This window comes from Brassica napus, chromosome A3, assembly GCF_020379485.1.
Source record: "Brassica napus cultivar Da-Ae chromosome A3, Da-Ae, whole genome shotgun sequence".
In the NCBI taxonomy this organism is placed as follows: Eukaryota; Viridiplantae; Streptophyta; class Magnoliopsida; order Brassicales; family Brassicaceae; genus Brassica; species Brassica napus.
The window spans coordinates 16,004,550-16,029,982 of NC_063436.1; the positions used below are offsets into that span (position 1 = coordinate 16,004,550).

Genomic DNA, 25,433 nt, shown 5'->3' on the forward strand with positions numbered 1-25,433 from the left:
AGCTTCGGTTAACACTTTATATTTGATAATCCAAGTACTGGTGGAGCAAAAGAAATGGTTTAACAGTAGAAATCAAAATCGCTTCATGAAGCAAAACACATGTGTATATCGAAAGTTTACTACACCAAATAAGAAAAGAACAAGATTGTTTGTTTGTTTTAAACCCACTCATTCTTCAGTCAAATCAACTAGTTCAGCCATTGCCTCAATTTGGAACCCTTCTCCTTCATCCATGTCTGCAGCTTTGTTCTTGGCATAATCAACTTTGAAATCATAATCTCCGTCCATGGAGTCCTCACCACCTCCTGCTGCTTTCTTCGCCTTCTTCCTCAGATTCTTCTCTGCTTTCTGCTTCTTTGTATTCAGCATGCTTTCAGCTGCGTATAGCTTCTTGTTCTGCTTGCTCGTCTCTGATTTCGACTTTCCTGTTTCTTTCTCCTCTTCAGCTCCCATAGACTCATCATCATTCTCAGGACCAGCTTCCCCTTCTTTGGTCTGAGTCTTAGACTCATCCTGTGATAAATAACCAATGGTTAAACCATACCAAGCAAGTTACAAAGCAAATGGAATATTGAGTGAATATACAAACCAACCTCGATCATAGTCTCATCGAAATTTAGAGGAGCATTGGAAGGAATCTCGACAGGGTTGAAGTCGTTAACAGTCTTCAAACTCCCAATGAAAGAGGACTCGCCACTGTAAACCTCATCAATGTTGAACTCCTTAGCCAACTCGTTCACAATCTTTGACTCTGCGTGTTCACCTTGGTCCCTCTTTGGCGGCATTGTATAGAATGGAATCTTACCTGCAAAAACACCATTGAGTTAGTCAAGATTCCAAGTCTATGAGTGTGGACTAAGAGACGGTAACCGCACCTTCATTCCAGTCATGCAAAACGATCCTCGCAGCAGCTTCCGTATCCACAAGACCACCCTTCTTAAGCTTACCCCTAACGGTGGCGACCTTATAAAGAAAATCATCAACTGCTTCGAAGCTAGGGATCTTGTACAGAGTCACCAGCATTTGTGGCGTGCAAAGCTTGAGAATCTCCTTCACTACATTTCCCACAAAGCAGAAGATTAAACAGTTAGATCACGGAGGTTTATAAACAAAGCACAAAACGATATTCGATTCTATTACCTGGACTAACTGGATCTTCCAACTTCTCGATTCTCTTACAATTCCTGAGAGCTATAGAAGCATCATTCGCTGAAGATTTGAGCATCACAACCCCAGGACAATCCAACAGCTTCACGTTCTTGTCCAAGTGAACCTCTTGGAGAGACCTAGTCAGTCCAGGAGTGGCACCGACATTGACAACATGAGCTCTCTTCAAACTGTTAATAAGACTACTCTTCCCTACATTAGGCAGTCCTATAATACCAACTGTGATAGATTTTTTCAACTGCCAAAAACAAAACAACAAAGGCAAGATTAATTCCAATAAACTGGATGATTAAGAATGTAAATTATTTATGAAAAAAAAAAGCAACCTCATGACTTCTGGAGTAGTTCTTCAGCAACTTGATAAGAGTGTCTGCTCCAAGACAATCACTCGTCTGCAATATATTGCTTGGCTTTGACGCCTTTGATGATTTCCAGCCCAAGTTTGATCTCTGTTCTTGGGTGCTACATTTGAAGGCAACAGCTGGATACTCTTCCCTAAGGTACTTGAGCCATTTCTCAGCAGCCTCTCTGGGAACAAGATCTGGACAAAGAGGTTGCGTTACAAATTGTTATGATTATGTCCAGCAGAGACTTGTACAGAAAGCTTACCGATCTTGTTGAGAAGCAAGACGAGGTGCTTATTGGGACCAGCTTGCATCACCATCCTCTCCATGTCGGTACAACGCGTCCCAAGGGGATCACGAGCATCAAGAACCTCGAGAATGACATCAGACAGTTCAATGACTTTCACAAGCTCCTTGTAGAAGGCCCTCTCCGAGTTATCTGTGAAACAATAGACATCAGTGAATGTAAAAAAGGTTGACAACTGACAACTCTAGAGTTGAGTCAAAAGCACAAAACCACTCACCTCGAACATTAACAACTCTAATTGAGTCATCTCCCTTCTTCCCCTCTCCATATCCTTCTTCTGTCTTGGTATCCTCATCCTCAACCAAACCAAGCTTCCTCTTTTTTGCCTGAAAATGCACTTAGAAAGTGAGAGCAGAACGCAAAAGACATGTATTTAACAATTGTAACAACACCCAGAACACAAAGTGCATGTCTTTAACAATTGTAACAACACTCAGAACACAAAGGACATGTCTTTAACAATTTTAAAGACACCCAGAACACAAAGGACATGTCTTTGACAATTGTAACAACGCCCAGAACAAAATGGACATATGTCTTTAACAATTTGAACAGCACCCAGAACACAAAGGACATGTCTTTAACAATTGTAATCCCAAAAAGACTGAAGCTTTATCAATACATCAACCGAAACAGTGTAGAAAGGAGCTATAAAGTTTTAAGATTGATCATACCCTCTCTTTGCGGGCGGCTTTCTTCTGCTCAATCTCCTCGAGAGCACGGGCACGTCGAGCTTCTAGTGCCTTGAGCTCCTGTTCCTTGAAAGGCCAGTCATTGGGGATACCTGGATCCTTCTCTGCTCTTGGCCTACGGTTATGGTTGAGCTTCTTAGCATCCTTTGCCTTCTTCTTGTGGTGCTCCTTCACCTTTCTAATGACCTTGTGCTTCTGCTTCAAGGTCACCCTCTTACTCTTGCTCTCTGCAAAATTTCAAAACGAATCAGTACAAGACCTTTTAACATACTGAGATTCGATTGAGGAGGTTTAGCTTACTTTTACTACGTTTCGGCATCTTTTTTTGTCTGCCGCTGGGAGCGAAGCAAAGAGAAGAAGAAGAAGAAGTGAGTAGGTTTGGGTTTATGAAGATAACGGCGGGACTTAGGGTTTTGCTTGGAGATAGGCATTATGTTTATACCTTTTTGGGTTGGTTTATTCAGTTATACGGTTTAAAAACAAATTGTCCAATTGAACCGAACCATATTCTGGTTCGGTTCGATTAGGTTCCATTAGATTTATAATGTGGTTTATTCTGTATTTCGTAAAAAAACAAAAATATATAATGTTGAATTCGATACAAATCGGGCCTTTTCAAATTATTTGGTACAAAACCATTTATTTATTTCAGTTTATTAGATTGCTATAAAGTATAAACCAATCGGTTCATACTTGAGCCAAAAACGATTAAATTTTAAAATGGAGTGATTTATTTATAGCTTCAACCGGATGTTAAACCTAAAACCAAAAAAAAAATAAGTTTGGTTTTGCTGGATTTGCGCGCTAGCCAACTGCGCCACCACCCCGATACTCAACCTCTCTATATCAAACTAATAAATAACCTAAGCTCTGTTCCAAATCACATTCTTCTACGTACCGATTCACTACAAGAAAGCATAGCTTATTCTAACCAAATTTCTGACCATATAAGGTTGTCAAAATTATTTCCGACCACAAACTAACCATTTTACGATGATTAAACAAAATGGACAAAATGTGGTCAAAAACTACTGACGAACCAAATTGGTTACAAAAATGGTCAGTAATTTGTGACCAAGTCTTAACTACTTTAATCAACCAAATTGCGCAAAGCTCTCTATCCACACTGAGTCTCAGATGAGGACTACTCAAGCGCAACAGGTAAATGTTTCTTCTATATAATTGGTTGATTTGCAATGACTTATAGGTTTATGTATTATAAAGAATTTTCTAAATTTTCATTCAGGTAAGATTGAATTTTTTCTTACCCAGGCAAAAATCAACACTCTAGTTTTCATGGTAAGTTAGTTTTAATAGTTATCAAATTTGTTTATTCTTTCTTATATGCTTCTCATTTTACAGGAAAACCATATAATTAAAGGTCACCGTTTTGGATTGGAACAATGACAGACCCAGGACAAGTACCTTCAGCTAGTTTCATGTATAAGACAAAGAAGCACAATTACGGATTACAAACAGAAGACAAGTAGATGAGAAGATTGTTATGGCACATAAGGTTGTGAGTAAATTGTCAGAATTGCTTGATGCAGATGCAGACATTATTATGCTTGCGTTTTGTAGCTTTATTTGTTGGTTTTAAACCTTATGTAAGTACTATATTAAAACTATTTCAATGTTAATGATTTAGGTTTGAAATCTAAACTATATTTGATTTAGTCATTTGTATTTTAAATACAGTTTTATTGATTAATAAATTTAATTGAAATAACTAGATAAATTTATTAATAAATGGTTAAAATTATCATAAATTGGTCAGAAAATGGTCAGGAACATTGTGACCACTTACTGATAACATTTTTGACGACTTTTCCTGACCATCTATGTGGTCAAAAATTATTGACCACTTTCCAACCAAAGCTCATTTCTGACGGTTGTAAATGGTTAGAAATTGGACAAAATAGTGTGTTTTTGACCATTTGTTGTCGGATATAGTGGTCAAAATGTGAACTATTTCTTGTAGTGGTTGCCTGAAAGGTATCTAGTAATGTCACTTTTAATAGGAGAATGAAACAACGCTGTTGCTTTGTCTGCATGCACGCACGGATCTATCGTCGTCAAAGACGTTGATCTGAGCAGAACATTCGGTCAAGATATAACGTCTCTTGAGTTATCAGCTTTTGGGTGATCCATCGTGTCAAACCTTATACTAGATACTGTACCTCACTAAACATTCATAATAATAATGTTACAATAATTTCCATTTTTATTTTTTAAATATATAGTTCGTGCAACCATCAACATTGCATCCAATCATTTTATTGTATTCATTTCATGGTCTCCATGATATTAATACTTCATCATTCGTTTATAATCTCCGAAGCATTTTTTTGTGTATTTTTAAATACAACTTGCACATGAAATGTGAGGCATACAGCATACTGCACACAAACATGAGATGGACACCATTTTCATATATATTACATTAATTAAACAATAGTTTAATCGTCTATATTAAGACAAATTCAGAAAACTAACACCTGAAGAATCTGTTTTCTCCTTCCAATTTTCTCGACGGTTTTGGCGTTGTTTTTGTTTTTCTTGATCTGGGTTTTGTTAGATCTTGAGGTTGAAAACATAATAAGGTCAAGATTAAAAAAAACCTAAGGTTTTTTTGGGAAAGAAGCAACCGTTGTTGTGTATGAAGGATTCTTCTAAGGTTTGCTTTGCTTTATCTCAATATACCCACGTTTATTTTCCAGATAAATGTTTCTTTTATCTGAAAATACCCTCTCTTTTTTCTTGTCAACGCAGACATTTGTTGATTCTTAATCACAAAAAGAAGAAGGAAAAAAAAAAAAGAGAGATCGAAGTTTTCTAGAGAAAGAGTTCTTAGAGAAGAGATGAATTGCTTTTCATGTTTTCATTTCCATGAAAAGAAAAAAACTCCCAGAGATTCAGAAAACAGCCGCCGGAGAAATGGTGAGTTGACCGGTAGAGACAACAACAAAACACACCCTGGTAAGCTCATAAACTCTACATAATATTTGAGACATTTTCAATATTTATGTATTAGGTTTTATAAGCTTTGATGTTGGTTCTTGCAGAGAATCCAGACAAGGCTGAAAATGAGCAGAACAAGAACAATGATGCAAACAAAGAAGTGACCAACAACATTGATGCACAAACATTCACCTTCAGGGAGCTAGCAACTGCCACCAAGAACTTCAGAAAAGAATGTTTAATCGGTGAAGGTGGCTTCGGTAGGGTTTACAAGGGAAAACTCGAAAAATGTGACAAGGTTATTGCTAACTAGTTTCAAGATCATTCTCAAGATTAGTTTGACTAGTTGGTCAGATGGAAAAAACAGATATCAATAGTTTGATTATGGAATAGTTTCATGATGTCTGTTTCAACATTTCTATATACAAAAAAAATTTCTCAAGAAGATTATAACGGTTGTTTTTGGATTCAGGCTGTGGCAGTGAAGCAACTAGATAGAAACGGGCTGCAAGGGAACAGAGAGTTCATCGTAGAAGTGATGATGTTAAGTCTTTTGCATCACAAGCATCTTGTGAATCTCATTGGGTATTGTGCTGATGGAGATCAGAGACTTCTTGTCTATGAGTACATGTCTCGTGGCTCACTCGAAGATCATCTCCTTGGTACAAACTACAAAACTAAGAATCAATCTTAACTGTTTTATTGGATTAGTTCCAGTATTTGATTGTTGATTTGAAATGCTTACAGAGCTAACACCAGACCAAGAACCGTTGGATTGGGACACAAGAATGAGAATTGCCCTAGGAGCAGCGATGGGTCTTGAATACTTGCATGACAAGGCAAATCCTCCGGTGATCTACAGAGATCTCAAGGCAGCAAATATCCTTTTGGACAGTGACTTCAACGCCAAGTTATCTGATTTTGGGCTAGCAAAGGTAGGTCCTACCGGGGACAAACAGCATGTGTCCTCCAGAGTTATGGGAACTTACGGGTACTGTGCTCCAGAGTATCAGAGAACCGGTCAGTTAACTATTAAATCTGATGTTTATAGCTTCGGAGTTGTGTTGTTGGAACTGATAACTGGAAGAAGAGTTATCGATACGACAAGAGCCAAAGATGAACATAATCTAGTGACTTGGGTGAGTTATATTTTGTCTCTTTAGACTATTAGAGGTTAAAAACATTTTAAGATGAATCTTAATGAATTTTTTTTTCAGTTTAAGACTATACAGCATGTATAAACGTTTTTAAAAATTTGGAGGCCAAAACGAATGTTTCATTGGTGCTTTGCTCAGGACCGAACCTGATTATATGAATTTTTTTTTGCTTTTGCTTAATCTCAACATAACAAATCAAGATTGTTTTGTGTGTTTTAGGCACAACCAATGTTCAAAGAACCGGGCAGGTTCCATGAGTTAGCGGATCCAAGTCTGGAAGGAGTGTTCCCAGAGAAAGCACTTAACCAGGCCGTGGCCGTGGCTGCGATGTGTTTACAGGAAGAGGGAACGGTACGGCCACTCATAAGCGACGTCGTGACCGCTCTAGGTTTCTTGGGAACAGCTCCCGATGGATCTATCTCTGTTCCACGCTACGACGACATTCCTTCTCCTCCTCAGCCATCGGGTGAAACGTCCGGTGATGATTCTGCAGCGGCTGAGGAACGGGAAAGAGCCGTGGCAGAGGCAATGGAATGGGGAGTTGCTTCGAGAGCTCATTCACGGAACCCTAGTGCAGCCCAGTCATTAAACCCAAGTGCAGCACCTTCCTTAAACCCAAGTGCATCACACTCCAGGAACCCAAGTGCTTCTTGATTTTTATATTTACATCTCTTTGTCTCCTTGATATTTTTGATTCATATTAGAGAATAGTGATAGACGTTTTTTTTTTTTGTGTAAATGTATATAATGGTGTTACCTTCTTTGTGTTGTAATGTTCTGTTTTGTTTCATTGTGTATATTCTAGTTGTGTGTTCATAGCTCGAGAAATGCAAATTTTCATGGATTCTTATTCTTGGTTTTATGATTTGGACATTGATCTCTCCTTGTTTATAGTTAACATCTTGTTTTCTTGTCAAAATGATCCATTAGTATAGCTTTGGTGTCCACAGAAGCTTATAAAGATCAGTTAAATAGCAACACATATTAATGGTGAATTGGTGCTATAGTTCATAGACAAACATATTCAACAATTGATTTTGATAAAACCAGTTAAATAGCATCCCATATATTGGTGAATTCGTATGATAGTTTATAGATAAACATATTCAAATATATTAATTCTTGCAAAATTAACTCTTTAATTACTGCTTTTATTTTCCAAGTATTTAGTAACTTTTTAAAGATAAATCGACTGTATGACTAACACCTAACGCAATCTCAAAACATAAATTCTCTGATCTTAAAGTTAATATAAAAAATAAGATGATTATTGCCAGTCTGATAATTTTTGTTCCTTTTCAATCAAAGTCAACTCCTAATAAAAGCTGGAAAATTCAAAAAAAAATTACCAATAATATGACTTGGGTTGTTGTAGTTTGCTAAAAAAAGTTGCTAAAAATAACTTCTCAAAATGGTATAGATTCTAAAAGGTCTTTAACACTATTGGGCTAAAAGAAAACTCATATTGGGCCTATAAGAAAGCCATAATTGGGCCTATAAGAAAGCCATATTCAAGCTCAAAGCATCCGCGAAACTGTAGCCGATCTCAATATCCGTCTCTGCATTAGCTCCCTTGTCGTCTCCTTAAACGCTCGTTGCATCTCTGGAAAATTTTCCGCTAGAAGAGATCTTCGATTCAAGCTCTACAATGTACAATTGAGCTCAAAGTTTATTCCTTTTTTCATTTTTCTTTCCTAATTGGAATCCAAGGAGATAATGTCAAGCAAGGTATGGAGATGGGTATTGGGTCTGATCTATATACTCGCTGTTGCCATGATTTGGATTGCGGCAAGCTTCGTAGTCCAATCTGTGGTCGGCGCCGGCGTTTCTCCCTTCTTGATCACTTTCATCTGCAACTCATTGTTCGTCGTGTACCTTCCTCTCTTCGAGATCGGTCGGTATTTAGAAGATGCGTATGGGAGTATACTGTTTTGGAGAAGCAAAAGGTCTCATTTGCTGGAGTTGGTTGAGTCAGAGAAGGATGTTTTGCTTGGAGGAGGTGGTGTGGTGGTGGTGTCAGATGTGTCTGAAGGATCAGGGGTTGTTGTTAGAGAAGAGGAGGGAGATGGTAGTGGGATTGAATCTGGTGTGGAAAGTGTAGAGCTTGATGGTAGTGGTGAGATTTGTGCTAAAGGGTTAGATGAGAAGGGACGTTGGACAAGGATGCGTGTTGCTAAAGTAAGCCTTGTGATATGTCCGTTTTGGTTCTTGGCGCAGCTCACTTTCAATCTCTCTCTCAAGTACACAACTGTCACGGTAAGAACTTATTCTGAATGTTTTGTTACAAAGACTTGATCTGAGACGTTTTTTTCATTTTTGTGAGTTGCAGTCAAATACAATCTTAAGCAGCTCGTCAAGCCTATTCACTTTTCTTGTGTCATTAATATTCTTGGGAGAGAAGTTCACGTGGTTGAAGCTCTTCAGCGTTCTTCTTTGTATGTCTGGGACTATCATCGTGAGTTTGGGTGACTCGGAATCAAACTCAACTGCAACGGCAAAAAACCCTCTTCTGGGAGATGTTCTTTCTCTTCTCTCGGCGGCGTTTTACGCTGTCTACATCACTCTTATACGCAAAAAGCTTCCTGATGATGATGAAAAGAACGGCCGTTTCAGTATGGCTCAGCTTCTTGGGTTTCTAGGTCTCTTCAACTTCTTTATCTTCCTACCTGTTGCTCTGATACTCAACTTTACAAAGAGAGAACGCTTCAACGCATTAACCTTGAAACAGTTGGGTCTAGTGGTTGGCAAAGGTATGCTATCCACATCCATCATAGTCTGTTGAAGTTATTACAGTCAGGATTTGATGTTGAATGATGTGTGGTTTGAGTTTTCAGGTTTGTTAGATAATGTACTCAGTGACTATCTATGGGCAAAGGCAGTACTTTTGACGACAACCACAGTGGCAACGGCTGGGCTAACCATTCAGGTTCCATTGGCAGCCATTGTAGACACCTTAGCAGGGAACAAACCAAGCTTCACCGACTACATTGGTGCTGCAGCTGTAATGGTTGGCTTTGCAGGCATTAATATTCCTGCAGAGATGTTTTGTAGATCCAAAGAGACATGTATTGAGTTAGAACCTGGGACTTCGTTCACAGATCCTCCTCAGGTTGTGTCGGATAGCATACGAGTAGATTCTTCAGAGACCCTAGCGTCATAATTGTTTCATACTCTAATGGCCATGGTGCTTATATCGTTTTGCTCTCTTGTTTTCTGATAACTTTTTTCTTTTTTTTTGTTGTGATTTAGTCTGTAAATCGTTGAATATTGATATACGAATGTAGCAGGAAATATAGTAATAAAATTGTCTGAGATCATGGACTTGGTTACAATACAATACCAAAATAAAAAAGGTTCATCTGTTTTATTACACTAAAACCAGATGGAAGCATGGATAATAGTACATCTATCCTTTGCATAACTATGTTTAAAATGTAGTCGCCTTGATGGAATCAAAGATCTAATCACAAAATATACAATCAACAGAAGCCATCTTGTAAATATCCCTGATTAAGATAGATTGTTAACAGACCACAAGATAAAAAATGGAAAGAAAGAAAGAAAAAGAGGCAACAGAGGAAAAACAAAACGTCTAATCTTTAGAACAAAACACATTCTGGTTAGGCAAATAAAAGCCTGCACTTGAGAAAAGTTCTATATATAAAACAAATGAAGAAAAAATCAAGGGTATGTATTGATATAACATGGAACTGAAGGTTTCTTACCATTGTAAACTATCACGCATTTTGTTGGACTTGGCGGTGAATTTGCAGAATCCAATCAACATAACTAGTAGAACCACCCATCTGGTCTTCAGTGAGATGACGGAGGAAAAGGAAGCCTTCTCGGGGTTGTTCTCCTTGCCTCACTAGGAAACACATGGGATGATACGACGGATCATTCTCCCTCACTTTCTTTATCAGTCTCATTAGCTTCTTTGACATCCCATTCTCTTGCTCCTGCAGTGTAACCTAAAGTCCAACCAACAAGAAAGACACATGCATTGTGATTTTACAGATACTTAACCACCATCGTATGAATGGTTTAACCAGCATACCCTTGAGAGCTCTGCTGCAAAGTCAGTTCCAAGAAGATTTTTAGCAATGTCAGGTGAAAGCATCCGGCCAAACCACAAAACCAATAGAAAACCATCATCATATATGTAAAGTCCTCTAGAATCCAAACTCTGAGCAGCCAGAGGCACTCTCCTTAGTACGTCCTTGAGGTCATCAAGGTCTGCTGATGGCTGCAAACATATGAATTCATAAAAGCTTTTTAAGAATTTTCTGGAAATAAATGTTTGATAATGTACATTGAGAATAGAGATGCACAAACCTTTAAGAGCCACTCGTCAACACGGAATAAATTGGGATATAACAGTTTCAATAGATTTTTGACAGGCAGAGCCATCATGGTGAAACCTGCTGCACAGCGCTCGTCAAGTGAAGCATCAGCAGGTCCACCTTGAAGAGGAGTGGACTTACAAATTGCCAGTCCGTACAATGGCAAGAACTTCAGAGACTCTGGGTATATTAATCTAGACCCCAACCGATGCTGCACCGAGTGAAGATTACGATACTCTCTTAAAGCTTTAACAATCTTTTGCTGTATAGCATTCCGTGCATCATCCAGTTTTCCGGACAAAGTTTTCTCAATTGCTGCATAATTAAAACGGCCATGAAATAGTATCTAAAGTAACACATGATCCTACTGAGAAAATTCAAATGTATCCTACCTAATCTAGTATATACAGAGAGAATGGAACCGGTGTCTGCTTGTCTATACATCTCTCCAAGATCTGTAACCACTGGTGCAACAGCTGTGTGTACCCTTATACGCCTCTCTCCGCAAGAAGCAGTATATCTTGGGTCTGTTAAGGATTATTAAAACCACATGATGTGCTTTACCAGATGAAAATCAAACATCAAACGCAAGTTTGTTTTTAAGTATCAACTATTCAAGGATACAGTAGAGCGACTTGGAAATACACCGTCGGGGTTGTTAGCAATGTCTCTTCCAGAGTTAGCTGCATTGCATATGCTTTGTCACAGTCAACAGCAGGAAGAGCAATCAGGTCAGTAGACCTTAGCATGAAGTTCCCATGGTAGGAAGAGAAACGAATTCCTGCATGTCAAAATATATAAGATCACATGTAGCATATCAACGAATTTAGCAGAATCGAGTGACATAGCACAAATAAAGATTGTATCATGAACTCTTTAACCTTTTCCACATCTTATTCGCATAACGGATTCCCAAGCAGTTTCCCTTGTAAGGTCTCTAGCCAGTTCGTGTCTTAACTTATCTCCATGAATAGATGATTGGAAACCTGGATAATAGTACACCTGTCCTCCAGTGTATTTAGCCAGAGTCCCTACACAAAGCAATGCATTTTACTACATAAAACTAATAAAGCCTCCACATTTGAAACAGCAATAAGGGGAGAAGACACTACTACTTAGCCATCGAGTCCAAACCCCATCAGTAATAATCCATAACGGTAACGTACCTAAGGAGGCAATATCAGTGTACTTATCACTGAATGCATAAACATTAATTCCTATCTGGAACTTGGTACAATCGGCAGCCATTTGCTTATAGAAGTTGTCTTCCGCTACCCTTAAAGTATATTCTTTTTCAGTTCCATAGACACGAGGATCATCTCCGCGCAACTTTAACCGCCCAGCACCCAGAGAAGGTAACGAGTTCTGGAAAATTAGCAGCTTGCCACCAAGTTGGTTCTGAAATGAAGAGAAAACAGAATCAACTACAAACTGATACAAATTCCGGAGGAGGTTCCATATAGGACACTGAAATCAAATGAAATATGTGATGTTCATTTGACATGGCAGTATAGTAACTAACCATAACCATGTACGCCGCTTTGAGGGATGGACCAAAAGCCGATTCCACATTGACATTATTTTGAAACATCAGAGGCAGACTGTCTAAAAAGGCTTCCACCACATTTCTAGATTCAGATAGATTGACAAGGAGATCATCCGGTAATGGGACAAATATATCATCTAGATCTGAAACCACCATCATTTGCGGTTGGCTCAAAGATGACTGCATTTCCAAGGTCCAAAAATTAATACCTGATAAAGGCTAAAAGTATTTCCGAACCAAACTTCCTGCGTAATTAGAATTCTCTTACCTTCATATTGTAAAAATGTAAAGTGCTGTCATAAGTAATAAATCCAATTTGAGTTCTGGGATAACCAGGCAGGTTATCCAAACAAGACTTGATCGTTTGAGCAGCAACCTGCCAAAAAAGGGGTCAGTGCAAGATCTAAATTTCAGGGCAGCTTGCCTCTAAAAGGGAGAGCGTGTCTAATCTGGTCTACATCCATTGGTACGTAGTGTATTCAGATAAATCATGCTTAGATTGGTTCTTACTTCTAACTAAGGAAGAATAATTTTAATGCACAGAAAAATTACAAGGAGGAATATTAACATTCAGCATTCTTACCTCAAGCATCCCACTTTTAGCAGCTGAAAATGAAACATCGATGAGGAAGAAGTAGATGGGTGGCATCGGAGGCCGAACCATGTATTCTGTTGGAGCAATGATTTCAACACTGCCCTTTGTCAGCTCAGGCCGTTGATCCAAGTCCATTCTTCGGCCAGTTGCATCCAAATGTGAAAAGTATTCACCAGGTACTGAACAAGAAATTTGACCCATAACTATGAATCTTCATGATATATACATATGCCTAAATGTACTAAGCAACGAGCCATCGATCAAATAATTTACGGAAAGTAAAAATGAGGACATTTAAATGACTGAACACAGATGACATTCCACCGCAAAAGGAAAAACATACACAAAGCCAAATACAGTTCCTTGTAGCTTTCCCCAGTTCCATATACGCTAATACTACAAGATCCCTGATGATAGCCACTTCCTCATAAAGGAAAACCAGAGAAACCCACAAAACTCAATTTAAACACAAATAGATTATACAAAGACAACTGGAAAAGACTGACTATTTCTAAAAATCAGAGAGAAGAATTTTTACGACCATTAGACAAGGCATATTCAACCAACAAGACCTTCTATAGCACTTTGGTTAACAAACCAATCCTGAAGATTTGGAAAAATTACTTACCATCATTGAGCATAGAACAAATATTACACCGCCACTTTCTTCCAGAATCTGTAAAGGTCACATAAGGATTCACATAGGTACGGCATCTTCTGCAGCGGATGATGCCACTTGATCCAAAATCAATAAGTGTTACTTCCTCCTGCATATAAACGACAATTTTCAAAATTACGGAAAGTTAAATGCGGCTCATATGTGGCACGTGAAGAGTTCAAGATAAGTAAAACATGAAAGTAAAAGACGAATACTAACCCCTTCAGGAGCCTCAGCAAGTGGACAAACCACAGCTCCTAGAGGCAAATGCCACCTCGACGCCAGAGACTGTGAACTTGGTATAGCACTAGTTGTCAGCCGTAGATATCTGGAATGGCAATTCATGGGGTACATTTCGGCAAACGTATTTGGCTCCACGTCACCATCCAATGGCCTTGGAAACGAGGCTGGATCAAGTCCTGGCTCAAGCGACCCCGGAATATTTGTAAGGGACAGCGAATTGAAATCTTCAGCCAAGCCTTGTACGTTGCTTGTCGGAGGTGCATAGCTCGGATGCAGGTTCTGCTGTCCTGGAGGCTGAGCAAAACCTCCCGTCTGAGGAGGATATGATGACGGAGGAAAAGAAGGCTGTGGACCACCAACACCAGGATACGACGGATTAACTGAAGGCATGGACTGTTGAAAACCAGTCACAGGGGGAGAAGCATATCCTCCAGGCACCCCAGAAGTCATACTTTGTGACGGAGGCCCCATTGGTTGCATTGGAGGCGAGAAGTGACCCGCAAGCGTTTGAGTTGTTGGTGGACCACTAGGAGGAGGAGTTGGAAAACGCTGAAAAGAGCCGCCACCAGGAGGACCATAAGCTGTTGAAGGAAACGAATTAGACGATGGCGGTGGAGGTGGAGGTCTAATCCCTTGACCTGGAATCTGAGAAACCAAAGGAGGCTGGAAAGGCCTCATCACTCCCACTGGTGGAGCCATAGGAGGACCAGAAGGTGTAAAAGGCCTAGTAGGTGGCCTAAAGCCAACACTCTCTGGTCCACCGGATTGAGTTGGAACACCTGGCGGCGGAGCAGATGCGAACGGAGAGGAGGAAGACGGAGGAGGCCTAGCTGGAAAATTCGGATAGCCTTGATTCTCCGTATTCATTATTGCTTACAACAACTTAACACCTGAGTCTGTTATAGGCAAACTCAAAGCAAAGGACCAGATCAATTACAATCCTAGATTCTACCTATATACTACACTAGTTCCCGTTCACAGTACCCAGCTATACAGATCCGCCTCTGACAATCGCTAGTTAAACTTCAAATTTCAAAACTGGCAACTTCTGCAATAGCCTTTCGCATTTTCTCAAAGACGATCTTCGACTATGATTTAGATCGAGAAATGAACAAGAGAAACTCGCTATTCAGCTCACTTCTTCTAAAGCTCGGGAAGATCTGGATCAATCACCATTGAATATGAGCTACATAAGTTCTGAATTGAGATCAATTTGATATATGGTTAGAGCGGGAACACTACCTCGAGTGAAGAGAAAGCTCACGCAGCAGGAAGCTGATTCTACAGCAACGATCGGCTTCAGATCGTGACCCTGAGACGATTTGACACGTAGTTGGAGAGAAGAATCATGCGCGGTGAAGGAGACGATGTGATAATATGGGCCGAGAACTGGGTTACCAATCGCTCCGTTTGTATGGGCTCCAGAACTCACATAACTGCATATTCTCATCTAGGCATGGGCATTCGGGGTCCCAATCGGGTTTCGGTTTTATCCATTCGGGTTTCGGTTTTTCGGGTTTATCAAAATCAACCCCATTCGGGTTATATAAAAGTTCGGTTCGGGACCGGTTCGGGTTCTATCGGGTTCGGGTCGGGGTTAGTAAATCTTCAAAGAACCGGTATAACCCATTGTACTTTCGGGTTCGGGTCCCAATCGGTTCTTCGGTTTAAAAATACCTGATTTGTACCTATTTTGTCACTAAAACATAAATAAAATCGGTTTTTCGAATTTAAAATACATGATTTGTACATATTTTAATAGCCAAAACATAAGTAAAATTGATTCAAAAATAAGAAAAAACATCAAACGTGATCATTCAAAATCAAGCGAAAGATAAACATAGTTAGTGATATAAAGAAAACCATATAAATGAAATCATAAAACAAAAAATAAGTTCTCATGAAATGAGAAACATTATTCAATAAAAACAAAACCAAAATCTAAAAACTTCAGGCATCAACCGCCACATTCCACCATCAACCTTCATTTGATGTAACAGATAATTATTTTAGAAGTTCAATAATATCTTAAAGTATTTTGGATACATATTAAGAATTAAGATCATATTTGGTAGAAGTTTTTTTGTGATTTTAAATGTTTCGGGTTCTATCGGATATCCATTTAGGTCCGGGTTCGGTTCGGATAATACCCATAACCCAAAATACCAAAAAACAGGATCCATTCGGTATTTATGTCGGGTTCGGATCGGTTCGGATTCATTTTTATCGGATCGAGTTTGGTTCGGATTTTCGGGTTCGGTTTATTTGCCCAGCCCTATTCTCATCTCTGTTCTACTTGCACACTTTCCCCTTCTAGTTTATACTATTTACTGAATCTACCTTTTCTTTTAAAAATAGTCTCTATAGTTTTGCTGATGAGGACTTTAGTCCAAAACTAATGAGATTTTTACACAAATTTAATCAAATTTAATTCAGCAATTATTTCGAATTATGGTTAGTTGGTTACGTGGTAACGTTTTTATAAAATCCTTACTGGGCCAAGATTAACTGGTCTTTGGGTTGTGTAGTCTAAGTATTGAGGCTTGTCTTTCTTCATTGTCAAAAAAAAAGATCAATGGTAATGGGTAGTTCTGTAAATTACAGTTTTGATTTATATTGCAAATTTAATTCAGCAATTATTTCGAATTATGGTTAGTTGGTTACGTGGTAACGTTTTTATAAAATCCTTACTGGGCCAAGATTAACTGGTCTTTGGGTTGTGTAGTCTAAGTATTGAGGCTTGTCTTTCTTCATTGTCAAAAAAAAAGATCAATGGTAATGGGTAGTTCTGTAAATTACAGTTTTGATTTATATTGCAAATTTAATTCAGCAATTATTTCGAATTATGGTTAGTTGGTTACGTGGTAACGTTTTTATAAAATCCTTACTGGACCAAGATTAACTGGTCTTTGGGTTGTGTAGTCTAAGTATTGAGGCTTGTCTTTCTTCATTGTCAAAAAAAAAGATCAATGGTAATGGGTAGTTCTGTAAATTACAGTTTTGATTTATATTGCAAAAAGTTTCGTCAACAGCAGGGTTCGAACCTGCGCGGGCGAAGCCCAACAGATTTCAAGTCTGTCTCCTTAACCACTCGGACATATTGACACTTTTGTTTGTTTGGTCTCTATAAGATTTGTTGTATTGTTTATTCTCATGAAAACAGCATGTAACTATTCATTCACCTTAGACGATGCCAACTTCTAATTCTGTTTCCTACAAAAAAGCTGCTGGTCAGGGTTGCGTAATGTAATGAGAGATTGGGTTAACATCAAAGTCCATAGCTAAGACATTGTCAGAGTGTTGGTGATAGCATGGATATTTTCTTGCTCATTCATAAAACTCTTTTGAAATTTTTCGATAGAGCATGGCCAAGAGTCCAAGACTCCGGTACAAGAAACTATATCAGTTAAAATTTCACGATGAAAGATTGGAGATATCATAAAAAAAACTTTTCAAAAAGTTGTGACGGCTCTAGGCATTTGCCTACAGATTTAGTTTAAATAAATTGTTAATATTTTTATTTAAAAATACACATAACTTGATAACTTGTTTGTAGATTGATAATTCACATTTATCATCAGCAAAAAAAAAGTAAATAACTTTCTTTAAAAAAAAGACTATAGGAACATCCTTAATTTAGATCATTTTTCACCTTAGGACTCGTTCATCATTGATCCTTGTTCTCCATTTTAAAACACTTACACCCACACAAAAATCCGAGACAAGAACAAAAATTCTAAGTCTGAATGATGAAAAAGTTAATAAACATTCCAAAAAAAAAAACAATAAAGAAATTACCCAAAAATTAGAATTTTCAATCTAAGCCAAAAAACGATGTTCAACACTCTCTAAACTAGATGCAAGAGGTAAAACACTTGCATTAATATATTTTTTTAAAGAGACATTTCCATTATAGTTTGCTTGGAAGAAATAAATCATTTTTAAGTACTTTATTAATCGTTGTTATAGATTGGCCTCCGACAATGGTCGTGGAGTTAAATGTCGGCGTTAAAGAGCCGTAGTAACTCGTTAGCCGGACTAACACTAGACGCTGTTCTTGGCGGCGAAATCGTTATACAACCATCATCTCCACCTTCTCCACCGCCTTTACCGCAACAATCACTCTTACCGCAACGCTCAACAACAAGCCAAACGCTATTCGATATCATACGCGACGAATACGAAAAGGAAGGACACAAGGACCGGACCACGTGGCAAATATTCCGCGAAAAACTCCGTCTCAAACGAACCGGTTCCGCTTGGACCTCGTCTTTTCATATCCCCGCCTCGGATATTCTTATCCCCAATCCCAAACAGACCCGATCACATACCAACGGTTTAGTCTACCCAATTCCGATGTCTGATCCACCTGGCTCCTCAGGACGCGGGATGTTCACTCGCGGATCCTCAATGCGGGTCGGGTCGGGTAAAACCCCGGAGAATAATTTCGCTGACGTAAGCATCCCTGGAGACGGACCTCCGTTTAAACCGCAGTTATCACGTCACGATTCCGTTAGAGATCACGGAGACGGGGACGACGATAAGATACGGCGTCATCCGGTGGTGAAGTTCGTCGACGAGAGGCAGATGTCGGCGAGAGAAGCTGTCGCGGCGCAGGAAGCGGCGGAAGCGGAGACTGCAAGCGACGACGAGGAGGAGGAGGAAGATGATGGTTTTGGAGAAGCGGAGGAGGAGGAAGCTTCTTCTGCGCCGAAGCAGACGATGTCGCTGATGGATTTGCTGGAGGAGACGGATAGGCAAATGGGGTTGACGGGAGCAAGATACGCCATGGATGATGGAGAAGATGAGTACGAAGAAGACGAAGACGAGGAAGAAGAAGAAGAAGATGGAGGAGGAGGAGAAGGAGAAGTGAGTTGCTGCGTTTGTCAGGTGAAGATCAAAGGCGCGACTTTTACGTCGTGTGGTCACACGTTTTGTAAGCTCTGTTCTAAAGAGCTTATGGCTCAGAAAGGTCATTGTCCTGTTTGTACCACCTTCGTCCTCGAGATCTTTTGAGAAACACACTTTTGAGAAAGTTTGGAACTTTTGTTTTTCTTACATCAAAAAGATTCAAACTTTTATTGGATGAGACTGTAAGAGAAATCTTTTACTTTTAGACCATTTCTGTTTAACTTTGAGCTTTAGCTATGGTTAACAAGTTGGTCGTAATGGAGACACTGATCAGGTGAGGAGACATATCTTTCAACCCGAGCTTCCTGATGAATTAATTGACCTTCCCGGTTTTTAAAGATACATCCAAAAGCTACTGTGTTGGATTCCTTTCTCCAAGCTGCATCTGAAAAGCCAATTTGTAAAGCAACCAGGTCGGGTGTGCTTACTAACTGACTGCGATGATTGAGTGAGGGGCCTGGTGTTATCTGCGCCATATTCCATTCCCTTGCGTTTCCTATTGCTTTAGAGATCGTCAAGAAACTGGAACTACAAGAATCAGATTCATCATTGCGGCCTTTAGCACATCATAGTTTTGTGATATAATTAGTAAATTATTTTGCTGTCTTTTCACATATCTTGCTAAATATTTGGAACAACGACCACCACTAAAGCAGAGAGCAACAGTTAGATTAATGATCTCTGTTCATGATTCGTATTAATACAAATAGATATCGTCACTATATTGATTATGAAAAAGGATGACAAGGCTTGGTTAAAAAATGACTTGGTGAACATTGAATTATGACATATTAGTTTAAAATGATTTCATGGTACATGTTTTAAAATAAAATATAAATAAATCAGGTTGCGTACTATAATTTATATAAAATACATATTATTATTAAAATAATGAAAAGTAATATGATTACAAGTATAAATAAATTTTTCATTTTAACTTATGATAAACTCTAGCAAATTTTGTATAAATACTAAATGTATACTAAATATATAATTATGATTAATGTATCTTCAAGAATCCAATATTCGGTTCATTTCCGATTTTCTAGATATCAAAATTTTGAATCCATTTAGATATTTTACTAGTTCGAGTTTGATATTATTTTTTCGATTGGGTTAGTTTATCGGATCTGGATATTTTCCTAATCCTAATTTATAAGGTCTCAAAACTGAAAAGTCTATACACACAAGGGAAGGCAATATTATTATTATTATTAAGTAATATTATTAAAAATGATTCGTCTTGATAATAGTAGGTTTTATTATTTTTAGTTAGTAGAGTTTTTACTCCACTTTTTAAAATGTGTTTCTCTATCCATATGACATGAAAGTGATTATGACTATTATTTTTCTCGGTAAAAGTTGTGTTCCTTTTTTGGGCATTTTTTTTAGAAAGATTCAAAAAGTCCATGAAATATAAAATAATTGGTTTCTATCAAATTTATTTGTATTCCTTTACAATCTTACTATATGTAATATGGTTAAAGGGAAAGATTGTGGAGAATTTCGGGTTCTTAGAAAGAAGAAAGATGATTAAAAAAGTAGAAAGATTTATAGTTAAAAGACAATGATAAAAATAAGAAACACAGTGATACACATATAGTAAGTTAGAGTCAGTGAAAAAAAGCAAACTCCTACATTTCTCTTGAAATCAAACAAACCAGACTTCAAAACAAACGATACAAGGAGTGGAACATGTGGAACTATATTGAATCCAAATATCTTTGTGCTCAGATTCAAATGTATCACCGAACACATCTCATTTCTCCACTTTGCTCTTCCATGGGTTCACAAGAGCTGGAGAGTTTCTATTCTCTGAAGTAGAGAGTGTATTCTCTGAAGTAGAGAGGAGAGTCTTCTATCTTCAGCTACATTGTTGACTAGAAAATACCTCATCCAGCAGTCTTCAGCTTCTGCATACACGCTTAGAAGAAACTCTTTTTGTAATCACCTAAAGACTTTGATGTTCACCTGAGACAGCAACTATAGCTGAAACAAACTAAACAGTTTGTGACTGTACCTAGCTGAACAGATAGTGACTGCCTCTTTTTTTTTTTTCTTTGCCTTGATTGAATACAACGAACTTAGAGGACAACAACAATTTGCCTTCATCTTTTTGGGAAAAGAATAAAAAATACACTTTAAAGCTAACATATTTCTTTTTATAATGTTTTGGCTTTAGATTCAGTTTTTTGTTCTAAGATTTAGGCTCTAAGATTCATGCTCTACACTGCGAAGACTTTCAATGACTTCATGGATGGGGAGACTCCTGAGATACTTAGATCAAACCTTGTTAAAACAGTTTTGACTTTGAAAAGGCTGGGTGTGGACGACTTGACATTTTTTGAATATATAGGTCCTCCTTGCACTCGAATGCTCCTTCGGGCCTTGACCGATTTGTTTCATATGGGAGCTGTGGATGACCAAGGTAACCTGACAAATATAGACCATATGATGGAGAGTTTGGAAGAGCCACTTTGAATTCTTTTTATAAAGTTCTTAATTTTTTTCTTGTGTTGCAGAGAGAAACTAATAGATATGGAAATTTATTATAAGCGCCTAGCGTCACTTTTTTTTTTATAAATAAAATTATTTAATTTATTTGTAGATTTCTTAAACTTTGAATTTTTACAAGTTATTTTCATAATGAAGATATAGCTTCTTAAATGGAAATAATCACGATTGGTGTTGTGATACGGTCTGTTTTGTTTTCTCCACTACAAGCTCTAGCTAGTGTTCGCCTTAACAAAAGGCAAAGCTATTAACGATCTCAAACTCAAAGGTCTGAATTAGGATGGTTTCCTGCGAGGATGAGAGAGATCTCCAGACCACGACTAAGAGGCTATAAGATATTTGGAAAGCTCTCATACTTCAGTCTTATTTGGAAAGAAAAGCTGGCAGAGGTAAGAGGCTATAAGATATTTCTTTAGATATATCAGTTTTGGTGAAGCTTTTTCTTATGGCTATCTCACTTATTACAGACGGTGGGGAGTCCACTCTTTTTGGTAATGACATGACGGATGCTGAAGGATGTGGAAGTCAATCCGTTCACTAGCAAGGCTCTATGATGCAGGAATGGGAATGCTCATATTCCTTCCCGTTGCGTTCTGCTCGTGGTTTCCATTTCTCTCGACCTTTCAAACACGTATGATGTTTAACCAAGCGTTTAGTCGTGGTCTGGAGATCTCTCTTGGAAACAATCCTAATTTAGGCCTTTAAATCATCCTTCCACAGCTTTACCTTTTGTTGAGTGCTATCTATCTATTTCTTTATTATTTGTGTATTAAGGAAATGCCCAAGTATGAAACAGAAGGCGAACACTTGAACTTGTCGTAGAAAAACAAAACACCAATTGTAATTGTTTCCATTTAAGAAGCTATCTTCATTATGAAAAAAAACAATTTATATAAACTCAAAGTTAACAAATCGACAAATAAATTTAATAATATTTATTTGTCCCAAAAAAAAATTAATAATATTTATAAAATAAAAATTGAAGCTACGCGCTTATAATAATTTTCATATATTTTAGTATCTCTCAGCAACAAAAAAAATATATTATGAAAAGAACTTTATAAAAAAATTCAAAGTGGCTCTTCCAAACTCTCCATCATGTGGCCTATATTTGTCAAGTTACCTTGGTCATCCATTGCTCCTAGATGAAACAAATCCTCCATGCCCCGAAAGAGCATTCGAGTGGAAGGAGGATCTATATATTCAAAATATGTCAAGTCCTCCACCCCTAGCCTTTTTAAAGTCAAAACTGTTTTAACAAGGTTTGATCTAAGTATCTCAGGAATCTCCTTATCCATGAAGTCATTGAAAGTCTTCTCAGTGTAGAGCCTAAAACATTTTCTACCGGCACGTCCTGCTCTCTGGTAAGCACTTGCTTGTGATATTCGGGACACAAACCAGAGCTCGTCAGTAGTGAGATAACTATAGTTCTTTTGCTTGGAGAAACCAGGATCAACCACATAAACAATCCCGTCCATGGACAAAGAAGTCTCAGCAACGTTGGTGGAGACGATGATCTTTCTCACTGAATGTGGTGGTGGTGTAGGATCGAAGATCTTGTGTTGCAAAGCTGGTGGAAGAGAGGAATACAAGGGCACAACTGTGACTTGATCTCCAAGACTGCGGACAATTCTGCTGCAAGCTTGTTCAATCTCTTCTTCCCCGGTCAAGAAAACAAGAACGTCACCAGGTGGCTCACACGTGTGAATCTGGATAACTTTGCTTATGGCAGACTCGAGATAGTCCATCACAGGTTCTCGAGTGTACAAGATCTCCACTGGATGGAGGAGCCTACCAGAAGGGACTTTGATGAGAGGCGCACCTCTAAAATACCTTTTGTTAAAAACCTGTAGGGTTGCACTCATAACAACAAGCTTAAGATCAGGTCGGCTAATCAAGGTGCGGTTAAGAATACTAATAAGTAAATCTGTGGCTAAACTTCTATCATGAACTTCGTCAACGATAATCACTTTGTATCTCAAAAAGAGTGGATCCACCATAGCTTCCTTCAGAAGCATTACATCAGTCAGGTACTTGAGCACCGTTCGGGGGCTACTGAGATCCTCGAAACGGACTGTGTAACCGACTTCTTCCCCGAGCTTTACATCCATCTCTTCAGCGACACGACGTGCCGCAGTCATGGCTGCAACTCGATGAGGCTGCGTGCACCCAATCAACCACTGATCATCAGAGCTAGGGATTTCATCCATCATTGCTTCTAAAACAAACTGTGGGATCTGCGTTGTTTTACCACTACCGGTCTCCCCCGTCACCATCACCATCTGATTCTCCTTCAATGTTCGGACAAACTCTTCTTTTTGCCCCCATACTGGTAGATTCCTACGTTCTGACTTCTTCTTCATCATCATATCCACGACTCTCTTCAACAAACAAACAAACCAAACAAAAAACCCCGCACCAGCTTCTAGTACTTGTATGCTTTTTAGTTGTTTGCTTCCTTTACTTTAGATTGAATGAAGTCGTAACCACTTGCTGTATTTATAGTCACCAAACCCTATTTTCCTTTTCATAGTGTATTTTGGAAAAGGAAATTTTGATAACAAAAAAATAATTTAGAAAATTTATTTTCAACAAAACTTTAGTTTCCTTCTCTTCAGTGGACCTCAAGTTTATTTTAGGCCGTGTGGTCACACGTTTTGTATGATCAAGTTTAATTTACTTTTCTCTTCACTGGACCTCAAGTTTATTTTAGGCCGTGTGGTCACACGTTTTGTATGGCTCAGAAAGGTCATTGTCCTGTCTGCAGCACCTTCGTCCTAGAAACGAAACATAGGTCCCAAACCTGTTAACCTAACCCTTAAATTCAACTTCAAAGATACAAAATACAATCAAAAGATCTGAAAGAGAGATAACAAGTGGAGAGTAAAAGAAGGAGATAAGTTTTGTTGATGGCGATTGTGGAGATATAGGATCAATACGAAGGATACATGATCGCTTGAGGGAACCGAGAGAACGAAGCCTTACAACGTTCCTCTCCTTCCATATGTATTACTATTTTTAATCCTAACCAATCAACCCGCGCAACCGAGCGGGTGTTTGTTTACAGTTTTATATACGTAAATATTTATTTTAGATCATTAGTTGTATACATTTTTTAAAAGTTAAATCATATATTTAAATGTTTATATAAATATTTTGGATACAGTAATTTAATAATTTTATAGTTTATATGTTGTAGTTAATCAATTGTTTAAAACCGTCACATGTATGTGTTATTGTTTATTATATATTTGTCTTATTATATTTGCAATTAATTATTAAAAAAATAATATATGGATCAAACAAAAAATTTGAACATTTTTATTTGATTTATACTAAGTTCTGACCCGCTTTTCAAGGCTAGATTTTGTTTTATCAATATTTTTTACTTTTATTCATTTTAAATAATATATTATCGTATAAATAAAAATCTTAATTTTATACATATATTATATCGTTAGCTAATGTTAAGTCGTTATTATTATATTATATTTTTTAAAATGAATATTTTAACATGATTGATTATGATTATAAAATAGATAAAAATATGATAGAATTTTTCATATTATTAACGATAATTGAATATATATTAATGCATAATAAAAGTTCATTGCTAATTACAAAATAATGAAAATATTTACATAAACATTTGAAAATTAAAATATTGTTAAATATTTATCAACAGATTTTTTTAGAATAAACTTTAAATATATGTATCTTATATATTAAAAAAATTAAATTACCATACATATATTAAATAAAATTAGTTTGTTATCATTTTAAATATACAAATCCATAAAACTTAGTAACAAAAATATTCTCTAGTTAGGATATTTGTTTTGGATGCCGGAATTTCAAATTTAAAGAATATTATGGTTAGTTAATTAATATACACTATCTTTCGAACCTACTAAGATATATCTGAACTTTTCTCATTGGAGTGAGAAAAAATAACTGGTAAAATCTCCAATTTTAAACCACATACCTACCTAATG

At 37.7% G+C, this 25,433-nt stretch overlaps 5 protein-coding genes, 1 non-coding gene and 1 pseudogene across 7 annotated transcripts; 3 read left to right on the top strand and 4 right to left on the bottom strand.

Moving 5' to 3' along the window:
* Positions 1–3: 3 nt before the first annotated feature.
* LOC106389020 (guanine nucleotide-binding protein-like NSN1) lies at positions 4–2,958 on the bottom strand. The gene is made up of 9 exons (XM_013829206.3): positions 2,811–2,958; positions 2,493–2,737; positions 2,036–2,144; positions 1,777–1,950; positions 1,494–1,708; positions 1,141–1,405; positions 876–1,055; positions 594–805; positions 4–513 (listed from the first exon to the last, which is right to left on the bottom strand). Exons 1-9 carry the CDS (start codon positions 2,827–2,829, stop codon positions 169–171), a joined length of 1,764 nt encoding a protein of 587 aa, XP_013684660.2. The 5' UTR covers positions 2,830–2,958; the 3' UTR covers positions 4–168.
* Positions 2,959–4,776: 1,818 nt separating this feature from the next.
* LOC106389018 lies at positions 4,777–8,051 on the top strand (annotated as a pseudogene).
* A 102-nt stretch (positions 8,052–8,153) lies between these two features.
* LOC106389019 (thiamine-repressible mitochondrial transport protein THI74) lies at positions 8,154–9,945 on the top strand. Its single transcript, XM_013829205.3, has 3 exons — positions 8,154–8,884; positions 8,958–9,378; positions 9,463–9,945. The coding sequence occupies exons 1-3, from the start codon at positions 8,345–8,347 to the stop codon at positions 9,786–9,788; spliced, it is 1,287 nt and encodes a 428-aa protein (XP_013684659.2). The 5' UTR covers positions 8,154–8,344; the 3' UTR covers positions 9,789–9,945.
* A 107-nt stretch (positions 9,946–10,052) lies between these two features.
* Positions 10,053–15,456, bottom strand: LOC106389017 (protein transport protein Sec24-like At3g07100). Of its 2 annotated transcripts, XM_022716273.2 has the most exons (14): positions 15,256–15,456; positions 13,990–15,173; positions 13,741–13,879; positions 13,101–13,291; positions 12,786–12,893; positions 12,494–12,697; positions 12,138–12,369; positions 11,853–12,002; positions 11,596–11,752; positions 11,364–11,491; positions 10,964–11,286; positions 10,686–10,874; positions 10,354–10,599; positions 10,053–10,134 (listed from the first exon to the last, which is right to left on the bottom strand). In XM_022716273.2, the coding sequence occupies exons 2-13, from the start codon at positions 14,878–14,880 to the stop codon at positions 10,366–10,368; spliced, it is 2,946 nt and encodes a 981-aa protein (XP_022571994.2). In that variant the 5' UTR covers positions 14,881–15,173; positions 15,256–15,456; the 3' UTR covers positions 10,053–10,134; positions 10,354–10,365. The 2 variants fall into 2 exon arrangements, with proteins under 2 accessions (XP_022571994.2, XP_013684657.2); XM_013829203.3 differs by having other exon boundaries at positions 10,103–10,599.
* Positions 15,457–17,036: 1,580 nt separating this feature from the next.
* Positions 17,037–17,118, bottom strand: TRNAS-UGA. The gene has a single exon. It is a non-coding gene; the product is annotated as a tRNA-Ser (tRNA).
* A 318-nt stretch (positions 17,119–17,436) lies between these two features.
* LOC106389016 (nucleolin-like) lies at positions 17,437–19,129 on the top strand. The gene is made up of 2 exons (XM_048776318.1): positions 17,437–17,879; positions 17,983–19,129. The coding sequence occupies exon 2, from the start codon at positions 18,013–18,015 to the stop codon at positions 19,027–19,029; it is 1,017 nt and encodes a 338-aa protein (XP_048632275.1). The 5' UTR covers positions 17,437–17,879; positions 17,983–18,012; the 3' UTR covers positions 19,030–19,129.
* A 3,134-nt stretch (positions 19,130–22,263) lies between these two features.
* LOC111204503 (probable pre-mRNA-splicing factor ATP-dependent RNA helicase DEAH2) lies at positions 22,264–24,531 on the bottom strand. Its single transcript, XM_022699439.2, has one exon. It carries the CDS (start codon positions 23,805–23,807, stop codon positions 22,509–22,511), a length of 1,299 nt encoding a protein of 432 aa, XP_022555160.2. The 5' UTR covers positions 23,808–24,531; the 3' UTR covers positions 22,264–22,508.
* Between the last annotated feature and the right edge of the window lie 902 nt (positions 24,532–25,433).